This window comes from Anolis carolinensis, chromosome 4, assembly GCF_035594765.1.
Source record: "Anolis carolinensis isolate JA03-04 chromosome 4, rAnoCar3.1.pri, whole genome shotgun sequence".
NCBI lineage: Eukaryota > Metazoa > Chordata > Lepidosauria > Squamata > Dactyloidae > Anolis > Anolis carolinensis.
Window position 1 is genome coordinate 62,920,799 of NC_085844.1, and position 18,514 is coordinate 62,939,312.

General features: G+C 36.7%; 1 protein-coding gene across 2 annotated transcripts in view; it reads left to right on the top strand.

Annotated features, from left to right (window-relative positions):
- Positions 1 to 18,514, top strand: part of gnal (G protein subunit alpha L) — a 157,620-nt gene that overhangs the window by 54,996 nt on the left and 84,110 nt on the right. Inside the window, exons 1-4 of one of the 2 annotated variants that reach the window (XM_062980533.1) lie at positions 1,227 to 2,879; positions 3,187 to 3,259; positions 4,083 to 4,137; positions 4,296 to 4,415. In XM_062980533.1, coding sequence (XP_062836603.1) covers positions 2,741 to 2,879; positions 3,187 to 3,259; positions 4,083 to 4,137; positions 4,296 to 4,415 — 387 coding nt within the window. In that variant the 5' untranslated portion in view covers positions 1,227 to 2,740. Of the gene's footprint in view, positions 1 to 1,226; positions 2,880 to 3,186; positions 3,260 to 4,082; positions 4,138 to 4,295; positions 4,416 to 18,514 lie in introns of those variants that run through there. The other variant, XM_062980532.1, reaches the window with a different exon arrangement.

Genomic DNA, 18,514 nt, shown 5'->3' on the forward strand with positions numbered 1-18,514 from the left:
GACCTTGCATGTCTATGTCAAGTTTAGATTGTTGACATTTCCTCTCAGTCTTATCTAACTCACCCTCATGACACAGAACAATAGTTGGAAGGTTTTACATGTTTTTTGTTTTCAATTTGAATGTGAATGGGGATTGCTTGTTAGCAAGTAAGGCAAGAGTGGGCAATCATTTTTGGGTCTTTAGCCAAACTGGCCCAGGGCCAGGATGTAGCTGCATGCCAACATGGGGAGGGCTGTCTTCCAAAGTGGGCAGAGCAGTGGCTGGCATGGATCTCCCCTTCCAGATCTTCATGCAATGAGCTGTGGAAGGAAAGTGGATTGGATGGTTAAGCTTTTCCCCATTCCAGACATGGAGTAGAGAAAAGGATTTCTCTTCAGTCTGTCACAGATCAGAGATACCTCATTTCCTTTGCCTCAGTGCTTACAGAAGAAGTCTCTGGATCAGCAATAAAAGTTTGTTTCTGGTCAGGGAAGGGGGCAGAGCTTGAAGAGAAAGACTTGGTAGGCTGAGACTTATCAGCATAGAATATGTGAAATTTGCTTTGGTTATTTCCCTTTTTATTGTACATCATTTGTTTCCTTTCTGATCCCTCTTTTATCTTCAAGTTTAATAATATTTTTAAATTGGATCCTGAAGTTTGTGTGCCTACCTTAATCAAATTGGGGCAATATGTTATTATCCAAATAGTTTGACTTCGATACTAAAGTGGACAAGTGAGTATGGACTGAATATTCTCAGCATTGTGCTCTTGCCTCATGTTAACAGCCATAGGTTTCTTGGGATTCGCCTCCATTCATCAAGCAGAAGGTCTTTTACAGTAAGTGGTAGGTTTGACAAACCAGAAACCTTTTATGTAACTTTCCTTCAATATTGTTTGATATCTATCATCATAAATTATAACTAGGAGGTCCAGGGTAATGAGCAGGTCACACTTTCCCTGTCTCTTCTGGCATTCCTCCTACATTGGGGTGGAGAAAATATGTCCCTTCATCTATGTTGGTTAATAGTTCATATTAGTTCCAGCAACAACATCTTGGACATGCCCATCCCTATCTTAAAAAATGAACAAAGCAAGTTCCTTGTCAAAAGGAAGCTTAATTTCCAAATGAAATAGATTTAGAAAATCAACATCATCAAGGAGCACATAAAGTTGGTTGGCAACCAATTGCTCAAGCACTTTGCTCAGTAATCGTTGTTCACAGATTAAAGGAAGGGATATGACGGAGGTAGTTGATGTACATGTTGTGATTCTTATTCTGAGAATATCTTGTAAATTAGCACAAGCAGCTTTATAATTTGATGATCCTCTCCTTACAGTCATATGTCTAGGGCTAAGTGCAGCTGAAAGATAATTTGTACATTTCAGGTGAGGCGGCATATCACCACTCGAAAATATTTTGGCATAGGGCATATATGAGACGCAGCCGTGCTCAACTGTGCATCTCCGCTCTTACTGAAGTGGACAGAATTCAGACATTGGAAGCAGACTGTGCTGACCTCTGTTTTCCTTGCACCGCTGCTCCACTCTCACCTTCCTTCCAGCCCTCCAGAGAACAGAGGAGCCAGCTTGGAGGTCAGGGATGGGGAAACTGGTGGAGGTTTTATTTCAAGATGGGAAAGGTCCACGAAGTCTTAGTGCCCACATGTGTAAAGTGAATTTCTTTCAGTAGAGTGACACGGGTAATATTTACAATCATTGTGATTGTAGCTACCCAGTCCTGACCCTTGAGATTTCTCTTGGACATGGATATATGTTTTTCTGAAATTTGTTAAAATTCTACTTGTTTCATGTGATATTGAAGAACCAGCCTAATCCCACTCATTTGATGGAGAGGAGTCATCTACTTAAACATGGGAGGACACAGTAAGCTATAATAGGAAAAAAATCATGTTTATGTAAGGGGTATCTAGCAACATTAGAGACTGAAAGTATCTGGTGACTTGAGCTAGGCTGAGCTTTCTCTGTACATTGTATGAGTTCATATTTCAGGATGGTGCATCAAAATGGATTCTGTGTCTCGAAATCGTATTTTTGAAAGGGCAATATTGGAATTCACTATGAATTGGCATAGATATAAAACCAGCAGCTTGTGTGGATTCTTTCCTTTTGTCCCTCGGCTTTATTTGACAGCACCCCATTGAAGGATTTATTGTCAAAATGAAGCAGGAGTTAGTACAGCCCATGGAGTCCGCTCCCTCCCCTTTCTGCCTTCACTTCTGCAGCATTTGTACTTTGACTGCTTCCTGGTCTCACAGAAAGAGGCAGTGCTGAGTTAGAAAGACAAAAATAGACCTTTACAGAGAAATATAAAGATTGCAACTGTGTGTGCATGCGCGTGCCCGTGTTTCCCTGATGTGTGTGTGCGTTTGTGTGTGTGTGTGTGTGTGTGTGCGCGCGCGCGCGCGTGGTGGTGCTGCTGCTGCTGCTGCTGCTGCTAAGAGGAAGGCAGCACTTCTCTCTTTTCACTGTGTGTTAGGCATTTTGTACAGATTTTTGTTTTGCTTGGGGAAAAAAAAAACACCACCTCTTCCGGAAGCTCTTTGCATCTCTTTGGGGGAGGAAAAAAGGAACCAACTGTGATCAGAAAACGACCAGAGACCATTTTTATTGGAACAACTGGTGGGGAAGAAAGCGGAGAGATACCATCACAGGGATATAAATATCATCTGTTAAAATCATTGCTCTGGACAGCATTATAGATCACTAGTGCAATCTGACAGCCACCCTAAGGGACAGCAATGGGGTGTTTGGGCAACAGCAAAACGGAGGATCAGCGTATTGATGAGAAAGCACAGCGAGAAGCCAACAAAAAAATAGAGAAGCAGTTGCAGAAAGAGCGACTGGCTTATAAAGCCACACACCGTTTGCTTCTGCTGGGTAAGGAAGAAGGGCGTCTTGGTGGGGAAGAAGGGAGAGGAGGAGGAGGCGGAGGGTGCAGTGGTGCAGTTCAGCTTCCCAAGGCAGGCAGAGAAGAGGGGGAACTGGGCTGTTTATGAGGCAGGGAACATCAAGGGGGAAATGCAGACCAGGGTTATTAACCAGTTTATGTAAAATGCACAGATTGACCAAGATATGTGCATGAGGGGCTTGGAGGAAGAGAGATGCTTTCATCCTGTCTTCCCCATTTTCCCTTCTCCCAAATGTATACATCACACATTTTCCCCCTTCCCTTTTTCTATTTCAGGAGCTGGTGAGTCAGGAAAAAGCACTATTGTCAAGCAAATGAGGATCTTACATGTAAACGGATTTAATTCAGAGTAAGAATTATTACTATTTGTGGGGGACAATGAAAAAGAAAAGGGCACCTGAATAATAAATATATATTTAAAAGACACTAACCTGAGCCAAAAGATTTTTTTCTCACTGTTTGCTCGGAGGTTGTTGGAGATTTGTATTTACCAGCCCAATCCAACCCAAAGCATAAAAATTATTGCTGATATACATCAACAGAATAATTTGTACACCCCTCCCCACATGGTCTGCTGCTTCTACTGTATTTTGACACTGTTGCTACTGCAGTGCTTAATAGGGCCTTGTATAGGGACAACATGGCGACTTCTTATATCAGCAAATACTAAATAATTTCTATGCATGTTGGGATAAAAGAGATACATAATACACGTATTTCAAATGTTTTGTCATTTTTAAGTTAATAAAAAAAACAAGTAACAGGAATGCAATCTATTCTGAAGTGTTTTAGACTGTATTGTTTATCTCAGAAATCTCTATTTTAGAATTTAGTGTAATAAACAGTATAATAACAGCTATTTGTGGTATGTTAGAAAATCTGCAGTTAAACAGTTTATAGCATAATTGAGCAGATGACTTACAGCGTTCATATGCACCCCAGAAACGCATTTATATATAGTAATGATATGATGTGTCATGTGATAATACTGTAAGTAATCTCTTTTAATTAAACTCATATGTTAATTTTTATTATGAAATGTTGTATGCATATTAGGAAGAAAATAGCTATTAAAATTCGATTTTCACAACCTTAAGGGTAGATGAACATTCAATGAGAATTTCTTAAAACAGCTTCAGTAAATTGATTTGTGTGTGTGCTTTATCTAAAAGAGAGAAAAAACAGAAAATTCTGGATATTCGGAAAAACGTAAAAGATGCGATTGTGGTAAGAAGACATTTTATTTTTGTTTCTATTGCTATTTTTAGTGATTGGCTTGTGCATGTAAAGAAAATCTATTTTTAATGTCTGGTCTTATCATCATCTAGCAATTATATGTTTGCGTAAAACAGTAATATGTCTTGGTCCTGTTTTTCTTATTTTAGACTATAGTTTCAGCAATGAGCACTTTAATACCTCCAGTTCCATTGGCCAACCAAGAAAACCAATTCCGAGCTGACTACATCAAGAGTATAGCCCCACTTTCGGACTTTGAATATACCCAGGTAAGATTTAAAAGTCCTCTCCCTCTTTCGTTCTTCCAGCAAATTTCAAAAATTTTGGCATTACTTTTTAACCATTTCATGGTGCTCATTTTTATGATGATGTTCTCATTGTTATCCTGCCAGTGTTATCTGGCAAGATATTGATGTAAACCATTGTGAATACTGTAATACTGTATATGGAGTTTTAACATGCTTTATCTGTTTTTGTTGGTTTGTTTTTCATGGCAAGAAGTGATGGTCGGATACAGTTTTTGAAGGCAACCATGTTTCTGTATTTAAATTAGTCTGTTATCCTACATCACATATCGGGAATAAGCCCCTCTGAAATCAACAAATCAATATATCTACCATTGCATTGGTAGATTCTAATCCCCTGAAAAAACAACTTGGAGAAGCATTACTGAAGAATATGAGTTGGTCATTGACGGCTATAGGGATGTGTGGGAAGCTTTCTTTTTGTGGTCTTCTTTCCATTGTCTTTGCTTGGGATCTGAGCTTTGTTATACATGACTTTTAAATATCATGAAGATGTTCTTTTGTATGTTTTTCTGAGACTGGCATAGAGAAGTTCTAAGGAAATTACGGTAGTAGCTATTTGGAAGTGAGTTTTATGTGGTTCCCTTTATAATGATTCAGATTTTCTACAGATTATGTTGGTTTGAATTTCAATTTCAATGTTTTTTGTTTAGTAAAATGCAATTTAAGTAGCTAGCCTTTCTTTGCTTATATAAAGGTAACTTTATTCCTCAATTCTCATTCACTGTGAAGCCTGGACTTTTTGGCTTTTTTAAAAAATAGTTTAAATTTCTACTTCTCTCCCTACACTATTACCCATTTGATTGGTTTATGGTGGAGCATCTTCAGGTTATCCTTGAAGAAAGGGATTAGGCAGAGAATGATTATCTTGTATCATATTTCTCAAATTCCGAACTGGTATATTTCTCATTTTGAAGATTCAGGGTGTTTTAAAAACATAATATGGCTTCAATGTATCATAGAGTTCCCCATATACAACTTGATAATTTCTGTAAGTTGTCAGGTTTTATTAAAATTGTAAACTTGATTAAAAACTATGATACTGATAGTCAATCTCTTGTGTTGATTTAATTACCACAGGACATAATGAATGAAGACTTATAGCATTGTTGCACTATTTCTAAAGGAGTGTTATTTTCCTCATATAAATGTTGGTGGCCGCTATTTTCTTAACCTTTAGTTGTATCTTATTAATAATCTGGTCTAGAGGTCTTCTTCATGGCTCTTTTCGGTGTTTTTAAATTATACGTGGATTGTCTTTTTATAGAAAGGAATTTTAGGTAGATACAACTTGTGTGAAATTACCTTGTATAGAAATGTAGGCCCAAGAGGGCAAATTGTTGTATGAGAATTTGCTTTTTATATGGATTTGAGGAGTTCTTTAAACAAATATAAACATCTTCAACAGAGATGAAGCACTCTCTCTATATGTTTCTTTTTAAATAAAGGTGGACACTCGTTATTTTCTGCCAGCTTGCTGGGCCAGGATATCAAGATTGGTTTTCTAGTCTCTTATTGGGATTTGGATTGTGCATCCTTTGGCAAAAAGTAAAGGAACAGAATATGACATATTACTCAAAATTTTGGTAGATTAATTTAGATTTATTTCTTGGGAAATACTCTTGTAAAAATAGTTGTACAAACGAAATCATACTTATTTAGATAGGGGGGAATTAATCAGTGATTTGGCTGTAGTTATTTGTGGTGGTGTTATATGTGAGTAAATCTCATTGAAGTCAGCTTCTCGTGATTGTAACTTTGAATACGATTGCTGCATTTGTTCCGTATTGTGTTAGTGATTTTTAAATACAACTCTTTTACTTGCTGACTTAAAAGTCTTTCTTGAGCAGCACATGTCCAAAAACACAGTTCTACCAACCAGGTCAATCAGCTAAACGCTGTCCTGTAGATTTCAAGTACAGTGTGGCCTCTACCATGCAGATGTAACTTCTAAAGTCTTGAGACCAAACATTGGAAGAGGTTATGGGGTATATGCTTGTGCATAATCTGAATTTCCTTCTACCAAGTTACATTATTGTGTTGTGTGTACAGTCAGCCATCCTTATTCATAGATTCTGTATACTTGGATGCAACCATTCATGGCTTAAAAATATTCCCCCTCCCCCACAAAAATCCAAAAAGCAAGTATTGATTTTGCCATTTTATGTAAGCAACACCATTGAATACAATGAGACTTGAGCATTCATGGGTTTTGTACCCACGGGAGCTCCTGGAACGAAACCCCAGCAGGAACCAAGGTACCACTGTATATGCCCATGCAAGTATTTACATTGAACAGGGTTGAAATCTGGCAAAGGGCACAATCCAAACCTAGAATAATAGAATCTAGTAGAAATAGAGACAGTGATTTGTTCTTCTTACTGCACCTACCCATGCATCCTAGATAAGTGCTCCAAAAGGCTGGAAAAAGCCTGAATATTGCAGCATGTGGAGAAGGGTCATACATTTTATTGCAATGGCATTGGATTAAGGAATAATTGCCCAATCATATATATGTTTACTCCCAGGTTAATGTAAATATTGGTCATACCTTAATGAACAAAAACCAGAGAGAAAAAAGAATTTGAAAAGGAATTTAAGGATAAAATTTTAAGGAAGCCTTTCATAATCATTTTACCATGTAGGATCTACCATGTCTATTTAATTACTTACCTTTTTGGCTAGTTATACTAAGTTTGTATTGATGCATTTGTTTACTGTTTTGATTTGGTTTGTTTTGTTTCTATTGCTTATTATGGCATTGAATGTTTGCCATCTTTTGTTGGAAACCGCCCTGAGTTGCTCCGGGAGATAGGGTGAGTTACAAATAAGGTTTTGTTCGGGGGGTTTTTTTTTCGTAATTCTTGAAGTAATTTTCAGATCCCAGAGAACGCTTGCATAAAAATTGTTAAATTTCTATCTTGTCTCTATTTGTGTCTGTCAATCAAATTATTTCAGCCAATGTATTAGCTTGGGTTTTGTTTTCCTCTTGCCCACAAGAGACACAGTGTGGTTTGAGCATTAGACTACAACTCTGAAGACCAAGGTCTGAATCCCTTCTTAGCCATGGAAACCCACTGGGGAACCTGGGGCAAGTCACATTCTCAACTTCAAAGGAAGACAAAGGCAAACCTCCTCTGAACAAATCTTGCCAAGAAAGCCCCATGATAGGGTCATCTTTAGGTCACCATAAGACAAAAACAATTTGAAGGCACACAACAACAGCCCTCCCTACAAAAGATATCAGTTTAATGCAAGCCAATCATGTAGGGAGAGAAAAGTTCAGTTTTTTCTTTGGAATTTTTTACTTGATTTTTTAAAATCTTACACAAATAGACCCAAAAGTCTTATTACAAATTTCTCTTCTAATGTGGTATGGTATGAACAAGACCAGATCTTACTAGTCAACCTCGCTTTTTAAAAAAGGCAATAAACTTAATTTACCTGTTTTCCTATTTTTCTTTCTCTTTCATAACTTTTAAACCTGACTTAAGCAAAAATTTAATTTAATTTTCCAAGGGTAGATTTGATATAGGCTGCATCTTAGAAGAGAGAGCTAGCAAAACCACCATTTCATATTCCTTGCCTACCAAAACCTTGATGGGTTTGCCATAAGTAAAAAGATTGCTTGAAGTTAGATACAGTGTTCTCTCAGTACTTCACGGTTCACTTTTTGCGGATTCACTGTTTCGGGGGTTTTCAATAAACTCTAAAAGACTATTATAAATCATAAAAAATTACAATTTACAGCCTAAGAAAGGGAGGAAGGAGAAGCCAAAGGGAGAGAAAAGAATCCCAAGTGGCAGCGGGAGGAGAAGGAGGTGATTTATCAACACACTTAAAAATAGTGTATAACTACTAAAATAATGTATAAATATTAAAATAAATATAGCGTCCCTACTTCGCGGATTTTCACTTATTGTGTGTGGTCCTGGAACCTAACCCCAGTGATAAGGTTGTCTGTTGATACTTAGAATGTGAACATTTATTGACGATTTTTCTACTACATTGATTGAACTTGTTCACTCTCATAAGTAAGTTGGAAAGGTATCCAGAGAGTTTGGTGGAGGTGATTCAGAAGGAAGAAGATAGCATTATAAGTATACTGTGCTCCACTTTTTGCGTTTTACTAATAACCTATGATCAGAAGCCTCCCCTATATAGCATCAAAACTGGACTCAGCCATTCTCTACTGTGCTCTGCTATATAGGTTTTTAAGCACTCCAAAAATTGTGACGTGGACTGCTAAGTCACCACTACCCTGTTCTAAGTAGCTGTAAATAAACATACTGTTTGGTATATTATACAGCATATATTTGGAACTTTGATTCTAAAACAGATGTTCTTATCCCCTGGTGTCCATGCATGAGCCTCCAGACCAGTGGTTCTCAACCTATGGGTCCCCATATGTTTTGGCCTTCAACTTCCAGAAATCCTAACCGCTGGTAAACTGCCTGGGATTTCTGGGAGTTGTAGGCCAAAACACAGGAGGACTCACAGGTTGAAAACCACTGCTACAGGCTCTGTGAAAAAATGCCATAAACACACATACACCTACCCTTCGCTGTTTTTTGTTACTTCGAAAATTATGTTTAAGTGCATTTTTATGTGGAACAGTACTTATATTGGGAGGAGTACTTAATGACAGTCAAAAGGACTGAAGCACTGTTCTGGACAATAATTTATAAATAGTATGTAAGTATTTAAAAATACAGTGCCTAAATAAAATGTATTTACAGTAGAGTCTCACTTATCCAAGCTAAACGGGCCGGCAGAAGCTTGGATAAGCGAATATCTTGGATAATAAGGAGGGAGTAAGGAAAAGCCTTTAAACATCAAAATAGGTTATGATTTTACAAATTAAGCACCAAAACATCATGTTATACAACAAATTTGACAGAAAAAGTAGTTCATTACGCAGTAATGTTATGCAGTAATTACTATATTTACGAATTTAGCACCAAAATATCACAGTATATTGAAGACATTGACTACAAAAATGGCTTGGATTATCCAGAGGCTTGGATAAGCGAGGCTTGGATAAGTGAGACTCTACTGTATGTATTAACACTTCTCTGCCTGTATATTTTCAGTATGGGTTAAAGGGCCTCTGTCCTTACATAAACAGGTGTGATTATTTTTCACATAGGGAAAGGGTATACATAAGATCTTTTATGCAGAGGAAGGTTATATAAGGTCTTCTATAGAGAATCTAATATTGACATTTATCATCTTGCATTTAAATGTTAGGGTTTTTGCCTAAAAATCGTTGTATATTTTCCTATTAAAGAAGATTTTTAATGTGTATAAATTATGTTAAATTGCTGGATTGGTTCATGTTATCTTTTGGGTATTTATTATGTATTGTATATTGATTATTATCTAGAATCTCCATTCAGTCTGTACTGATGTTTTCATTGAAATAATTGGTTATCTAGGTAAAAAGATAATAGTTTTCCAGCAACATTGGGAACTCAAGTATACACTTTTACAACTTTTCATTCAAGAGCTGTGTTAGTATGTTGCAGCCAAAACAACAAAGAGGGTTGTACAGTAGAGTCTCACTTATCCAATATAAACGGGCTGGCAGAACGTTGAATAAGTGAAAGTGATGGATAATAAGGAGGGATTCAGGAAAAGCCTATTAAACATCAAATTGCATTATGATTTTATAAATTAAGCACCAAAACATCATGTTTTACAACAGATCAACAGAAAAAGCAGTTCAATACACTGTAACGTTACATAGTAATAGCTGTATTTGCGAATTTAGCACCAAAACTTCACAATGTATTGAAAAATTAACTACAAAAACACTGACTACTAAAAGGCAAACTGTGTTGGATAATATAGAACATTGGATAATTGAAGGTTGGATAAGTGAGACTCTACTAACTTAAACTGCATTTAAGTTAGTACTTAAACTTATTTATATATCCACAATAATTTATGTTGTAATAAATGTGTCAGTTTTTCAGGTGACATAATGCTTCATGGTTTTTACAGATTATTATGAAAACATTTGTTTTCTTTTAACCTAAACAGATTTAATTGCAGTAGTTCTGACCTCAGTGATAGTTGTTTTTATATATGTTGTTGTATCTTCACTTGTATTAATATATGAATAATTAATGCAGTTCAATATGTTCTACTTAGTATTATAGGATGTGTTTTCTAGAGCATTTCCTATGTTGAAATATCTTCTTTTAGTCTTTATGAAAAACGAAGGTTTTGAAAGAATTTTCTGATAAGTTGATTAACAATATATGTATATTTAAAATGAAATGGACGTCTTCTACAGAAGACTTACAGTACAGTTTTTTCCCTTAAATCTTGAGAGCAGATTTTACATAGTAAAGTGTTGTATTAACTTACAGGCAATTTAAGAAAAAATGTTAATCATAATTAGCTGCATGCATAGAAAACAGTGTCTGCAAAAGGATTTGCATTAGAATTAGAAACATGGTTATTTGAGGGGGATACTGGGGCAGAAAAATTATTGACATTATTTAAAGTTAACAGAAATTGACTTGTGCCGTTTTTAATCCCGTATTGATGGTTGTTTTGCCCTTTGTGTGTCAGAGTAAACATATTAAGGGCATATAAGTCTACTAGCTGTGGACAAATGTAATAGCTGTTATATAAGTTTGTATTTGTGAAAGAATGTTTTGAGCATAAAAAAATGTTAACACTGCATACAAACATAATTAATTCAGCATTATTTTAGTTATTTAGAATATTTTTATAAAAGTAAAAAACAGTTGGCCTTTACAGGCATAGAAGAATTATTTTAATCTGTAGGGACACATACTTATGTATTAAAAAAGAACATAAAACACTTCAGTTCTGTATCAAGTTTCCTGAAAATACATTCCATTGAACTCCGTGGATTTTACTTTTGAGTAGATAACATACAGGGTTGTATTGTTTAGGGATGATCTTGGATAATGACATGCCAAGCTCTGCTTGTTTACTCTGGACTGAGGATTCAGTAGTGGTGATGAATTACCTGAAGCTAAAAGCTTCTGCCAATGGTGCAGTTGAGATGCCCTAATCATGTCAGTAGGGGGCATTGCTTGGAAAAGTTACTTTTTTGATCACAACTTTCAGAATCTCTCTTGCTGTTCTAGCTGCAATATTGTTTTTAAAGTACAATTTCCAAGCTCCATGAAGAAAAGCAGCTGCTAGCTAATCGTTTTGGCATCTTTCTCTCTCTCTGCCGCTTTGGCTCATGCTGTACATTGTATACACTATTTCGTGTTTGTAGGGGTCTTGTTACAACTCTTTGTTTCACCCTGGCTTGCTGGTAGGAGAATGTGGGAAACATTATTCTGCAGCACCCCATTCACCAGCCCAGCAGAATTCCTTCACTTAGTACACCTGCCTAGTTTTTAAGATAGGCTTTAGGGGCATTGGCGGTCATGACAATGGCGTCATAATCACAGTAGAGTCCCACTTATCCAATATTCACTTATCCAATGTTCTGGATTATCCAACGCAGTCAGCCTCCCGCCCAGATCCACAGCTGTTTCTCTAGGCAGCAAGGACTAAACTCTACGCATTTAATTTCCGACAATATTGTTACTGTAAATTCATTTTATGCAATTCTATCTTTATTTGTAGTCAGTTTGTTAGTAGCCAATGTTTTTGTAGTCAATGTTTTCAATACATTGCAATGTTTTGGTGCTAAATTCGTAAATACAGTAATTACTACATAATGTTACTGTGTATTGAACTACTTTTCCTGTCAATTTGGTGTAAAACATAATGTTTTGGTGCTTAATTTGTAAAATCATAACATAATTTGATATTTAATAGGCTTTTCCTTAATTCATCCTTATTATCCAACATATTCCCATATCCAACATTCTGCCAGTCCGTTTATGTTGGATAAGTGAGACTCTACTTTATATGTATGAATATCAAGCAGTTACAGGGTCATAAGTCTAGTGTATGGCATCATAACTGCCTCACGGGATGCCATCCTCTGTCTTATATTTGTGCCTAAACAAGAAAAGTATTTGAAAACACATCAGCTTTTTTATTGTTTTGATATAATAGGTGCTGTGCATAATTTTATTTTCCCCCTAAAATTATAACACGATCTTAAATTATTTTAATATTTGTTGGGAGAATGCATTATCTATACAACCATAGGGGGAAAGCCAAAACTTGTATGACGCACAAGAAACCCTTTTTCTTTGTTCCTTTCTTTTGGCTGTGGGTATAGCAGACAATGGACATCGTTTGTGGGCCAAATCCTTAGTGTAAGGAAGAAATTTTAATGGCGATATAAGTGCTCAGTCCAGGTTCTACTACATGATAGCTACATGAAAGCAAAGCAAAAGAACAGCTGGAATATGTGAGGAGAGATCATGCAGATCGCTGTGCCTGGAAGGGAATGGATAATTCCTGTGATGACTAGACATAATCTCGTTAAAACAAGAACTCACGACGTTTAAAGGCTAAGACATTATCAGTTGTGAATCCCGCCAGGAGTGCCCAGTTCAAATCCTTAGATACTGTATATGTTAATAGGTTTAGGTAAGCTGTGATCTCTCTGCTGCAGACCCTCCCCACCTCTGCCATTTGAATCTGGAGTAATAACACTAATATACAGCATAGGATTATAGTCATAATTAATAGAAATATATGTGATATAGTCTGTATACTCAAGGAGTTATGTATAGATAACAAAATGGTGGTGATCATAAATTAATCCTTAACAAAATGTAGGTTACATTTGAAAACTAACAAAAAAATGGCTACGTTTTTCAGTATCCATGTAAATGATGCGGAAACTAAACATAAGCCATTATAGTGAGACCTTTATTTTGTTCCTTTAAATTGTGAAGATTGGGAAGCCTGAAAAGCTCATAAATATACTTTAAGCAGAAGTTGAGAGATATAAAGAGTCAATGTAGATTTAATTTGATCTTGCACATATTTAAATCATTATTCTTAAGAGAAGATGCAAACGCAGTGAACAAGATTTTACAGTGTTTTCTGGAACACATTTCAGGCATTATTGTAATAAAAAACTTGACTCCTAATAATAGCTGTAGGCAATAATCCTATGTGTAATATTCAGTTAAATCTTCCCACCATGAAATGGCTTATGTCAGCAAAATGTAGAGGGGGTGACTTCTCACCCCCACCCCACAGACCCTCTTTGCATTCTCTGAATTTGCCCTGAGGGCTGAAGGTCCATCCAAAGCATATTTAGGAAAGAAAATGTACCATTTGCGACCACAAATCTGTTAACACACTATAGTTCACTCAGTGGATTTAATTTTAAAGAAGAGATGTAGGTATAGAACTACAGTTGAGTCTCGCTTATCCAACATAAATGGGCCGGCAGAACATTGGATAAGTGAAAACGTTGGATAATAAGGAGGGATTAAGGAAAAGCCTATTAAACATCAAATTACGTTACAATTTTACAAATTAAGCAACAAAACATCATGTTTTATAACAAACTGACAGGAAAAGCAGTTCAATACATGGTACTGTCAAATGGTAATTACTGTATTTATGAATTTAGCATCAAAATATTGCAATGTATTGAAAACATTGACTACAAAAACTGTGTTGGATAATACAGAACGTTGGATAAGGAAGTTTGGATAAGCGAGACTCTACTGTACTCTGTTATGGTCTCAGGATATTCAACAAAAAGAAATGTATTATCCTCTAAGGACCATGACATGTTCACGTGCATCTACTTTTTTTTACATATCACTTCTTAACATGAGTGAAGGTGTGTTAAGATCATCCAGCAGATTGTAGTTTCATGTATTTTTTTAAAATATAAATTAGTATCAAGTCTGATACATGTGAATGGTGATTGTGCTTACAAAAAATTTAGCAGGCACATGCCTTCGTCAAACAAGAGATATGCCCAACTATGGTAATTTTCTAGCTTCTGCCCCATACTTTGTACAAGGAGTCTTCAAAAGGTTCCGCACTTTTGAAAACTGTATGTATTAAGAATTTCAGAAACAAATTATATCACTTTTCTACATAGTCATCTTTTTTGCAGTGCATTTTCCCCAAGATTGTACCAGGTTTTTTGAGCTGCTGATACCCCAGTCCCTTCACATCATCTGCTTATTGCTTGCGCTTATGCTCCTCTGTCATTTGCTTAAGCATCTACCTAGGCCCACACTTAACTGAACTAAAGGCTGCCATGAATCAGGACATAGGCATGTTCAACACTCACATTCAGCTTTCCTGCAACCTCTTCGACTTTTGTTCTTCTGGTTTTGTTAATCAGTTCCAGGATTCTTTCTTCATTCCTCCTGGTTGTGACCTTAGCTGAATGTCCAGAGCGCTCTGCATCCGTCACACTAGTATGGCCGTTTTCAATCCACTCATCGATGACTATGAGAGAGAACTTGATCCCCTTACTGAGCACACATGCATAGATGAAACTGTGCTTCTGGCATACCTTCTGCCCACAAAAAACATACAGCAGAACGCTATTCCTCTTTTGTGCAATTTATACGTTTTGCAGCCATCTTGACCACAGTATGGCCACTCTTATACTAAACTGTAAGTTTGGCCAGCTTGCGGTACAAACTAGTCACATGACACTCTCAGACACGACCAATTACAACTCCTCCCATCTTCAGTTTCCAACAAAAATATAAAAGTGCGGAAACCATTTGAAAATCATCTCAAGTTCAGTCTTGTTGTATGAATTTTAATTCATTGTTTCATGAAACTTAATCCTAATTTTTTAAAATTCAGTTCTAGTTAAATACAGGTGAGGAGAAAGTCTGGGATGTTTTCTGGCCCAGCCAAGTTCTACACTAGGAGAGACCCCACTGCAGATTTGGGTTAAATAGTTCAGTAAATGAGGTCCTGATTATCCATTGCCATTTACTTACACCTTTGTGTGGTAGGCTGCAACATGCAAATTCATATACTGGCAATATTCTTAATTTTGTCCAAAAGATAAGCATTGTAAGAAAAATAAACAATAACCAGCCCTCTGCATTTGTGAGTTTGACCTTTGTGGATGTGATTATTCATGGATTTGATTCAAATGTCATTTCTAAGAATCTCTAGGTCTTCCAGTGTAACTTTGTGGTCAATTTCTGCTGAAAATTGACCATAGCATAGAATCGTGTTGGAATATCTAGAGAGTTTTAGAAAAATCAGAAAAAAACATCTCTCTAGGAATCTCTAGATCCTCCAGTATGATTCTTGGTCAGCCTCTGGTGGAAGTTTCCCATAGAGTTATAGAATCAGCCAGAACTTGATTGGCAGTTGTCAACCATATGCCTTTTTATCAACTCCTCAAGACTGTGGAATGATATATTCAAACAGATTTGACAGCTAAATAGAAGTAAAGCAAGCCTACCCAATCAGTTGTAAACTATGACTTTAAACTGGCATTTTACTGGTGGGAATTATTTTAAGGTGTTTTAATTTTCTGCCTATGTTTTTAATATACACATTTTAGTTCTTTTATGTTTCTATCTTAATTATATCAATTTTTTTTAAATATTTGCATAAAAATTATTCATGAACTATCCCTGGGTTGTGACTTTAATGGAATAATAGAACATCTTGTATTCATTTGGTAAATCTAGCTTACAATAATTTTCTGTAGGTAACAAAATACAATGACTGTATTTATACATCATAATAAGCCATGGTTTGTGTTAAACATGGTTTGTTGCTTAAGCCACAGATTAGCTTGTTGTCTTGATTCTCTACTTGCTTCTGGCTTGTTTCTCTGTCATCCATTTTGTCTAGGATTGCACATGTGAAAACTAAAGCTTGCTTCTGTTTTCACATTTGAAGTGTTTTGTTACCAAGTCCTATTAAACTGTTAAAAGTATGGGAGTCTGCTTCAGTTTTCAATGGGGCAACTCTATTTTTGTCAGCTCCTGCTTAAGTATAGACCACTTGAACAACCCACATCAGAGAGTTCGGATGTTTTAATGCCGTAGTGGTTCAACAAACCAGAGTTCAGATTGTTGTTTATGTCTGGTTGACAAAGGCATAGGAAGTTTTAACATTTTATTTAAAAAAAAGCAAGATTTCAACAAACCATGGCTGCTCATGATGTGTAGATGGAATCCCTATGTCTAAGTCATATGAGTCTAAAAGTTATTTTAATAGCCTTTTGGCTTGAGGGTAAAACTAAACATAGTACATTTTCAGGGTACATAATAAAAGCATTGTAGACTATTTTTATATAATAGAAAGAACTCTTTTGAAACATTTATTTTTTAAATAAAGAAATGCCTTCTGGTAATATATCACTTTACTGGAAGAGCATCTTATGTTTCATACTTATGAATGTATGTAGGCAGATTTTTGAGCATTGTGTTGTGAGATTCTGAGGGCCCATCCAGACAAGGCCCAAAACTTGCAAGCTTGCATGCTTTTACCGGAGGCGTCCAAACGAGTCCTTCAGTAAAATCAAATTAGAGACAAAGCAGGAAAACCCTGCTTTGTCCTGAATTAATTTGATACCTGGTAGACCCTGATCTTTGATAAGATCTTTCCAGGTATGAGCTCAGTGTGAATTGAGCCCGGGGACAACGTGACGCCATCCCCAGGCCCAATCCACACAGCCCTCTCGGGGGTTTTGGGCTCCATGAGCCCAGAAAACCAAGAGGGCAGCAACCCCCTCCCCACCCTCCACCCCAAAAGAGCCTGTAAAAACTACCTGGATGCCATTAAAGTACTTCTGGAGTCCTCTTGGCATGTAGAAAAGGTGTTCCAGGAGACCAAGGGGTGATGAGGAAAATTCCCCTCCGGTCTCCTAGCATGTCATTTCTGAAGTAGAAGGACTTCAGAAGTACTTTAATGGCGGCTGGGTAAGTTGTTTTAATTTTTACTGGCTTTTTGGGAGGAAGTTGTAGGAGTTTGGTGCCCTCCCGGAAGTTATTGAGAGAGCATCTAGATACCCCTCCGGGAAAGGGTGGGTTTTGGGGAAGATGTGTGGACTTAAACCATTGAACCATTCATTTCAAATTTACTTCAGTCTGGCAGCCACTTCTTATCTTTTTTGTTGGGTCCTGTGGTTCATTCCAGTGCAATGCCTCTCCTGTAATAACTGTACCACATTACTTCATGTAAAAGGGCAGGTGAGATATTTACCATTTGAAGTCCTCTGTTTTGAATCCTTGCTCAACCAAGAAAACCAGCTGGTGCCTTTGGGCAAGTCAAATGTTCTCAGCCCCAGAAGATCATGTTATAGGGTTGCCCCAGGCTCATCATAAGTTGAAAACAACTTGAAAGCACACAACAGCAACAAAATTCAGGGTGTGATTATTCACAGCTCGAAATGATCCTTTCTTCAACTATACTCTTGAATTAGAATCTCTTGACTTTTCTTTCAGGCCTTTCGGTAGGTTTGAGGGTTTTTTTTTCTAACTTTATAACTGTTGTTTTCTGCTGATGCATTTGTATCAAAACAATAAACATATAAGGAAGCCCATTTTGTACTGTCTGTGACTGCTGCCTGGGATGCCCTAGTCATCAGGCTGGCTTGACTCCAAGCACTAAAATATGACAATGTAATAATTAGAGAGTGCTTTTTAAATGTACAAAGTGCTTCACTTACATTAACTTAGTAATGTTTACAACAAATCTAGGTAGATGAGTATTATTATCTTTCAACTAGAGCTTGGAAGGGGAGGGCCTTTTGAGGCTGAGGATAACTTGCCAGTTGAGATTAGTTCTTAATGGAATTATCCAGATCATACTCTTCCCTGCTCGTTAGACCAACCTTCCGTATTGTTTGCTTTCTGGAGTCCTGTTGCTGCATTCTTATCTCTTGCAATTGACCTAGTTCCTGTCTACACTACCATATAATGCAGTTTGAAACTGTGTTATATAGATTTATTCACTTCACTTGTATTCCGCTTTTCTCACCCTGGATGGGGGATTCAAAGTGGTTTCCAAACCTATTATGGCAAAATTCAGTGTCATAATATAGTCAGTGTAGACTCATGTAATGCAGTTTAACGAACTGTATTATATGAATGTATACTGACCATGTAATTCAGTTTCAAACTGCATTATATGGCAGTGTAGAT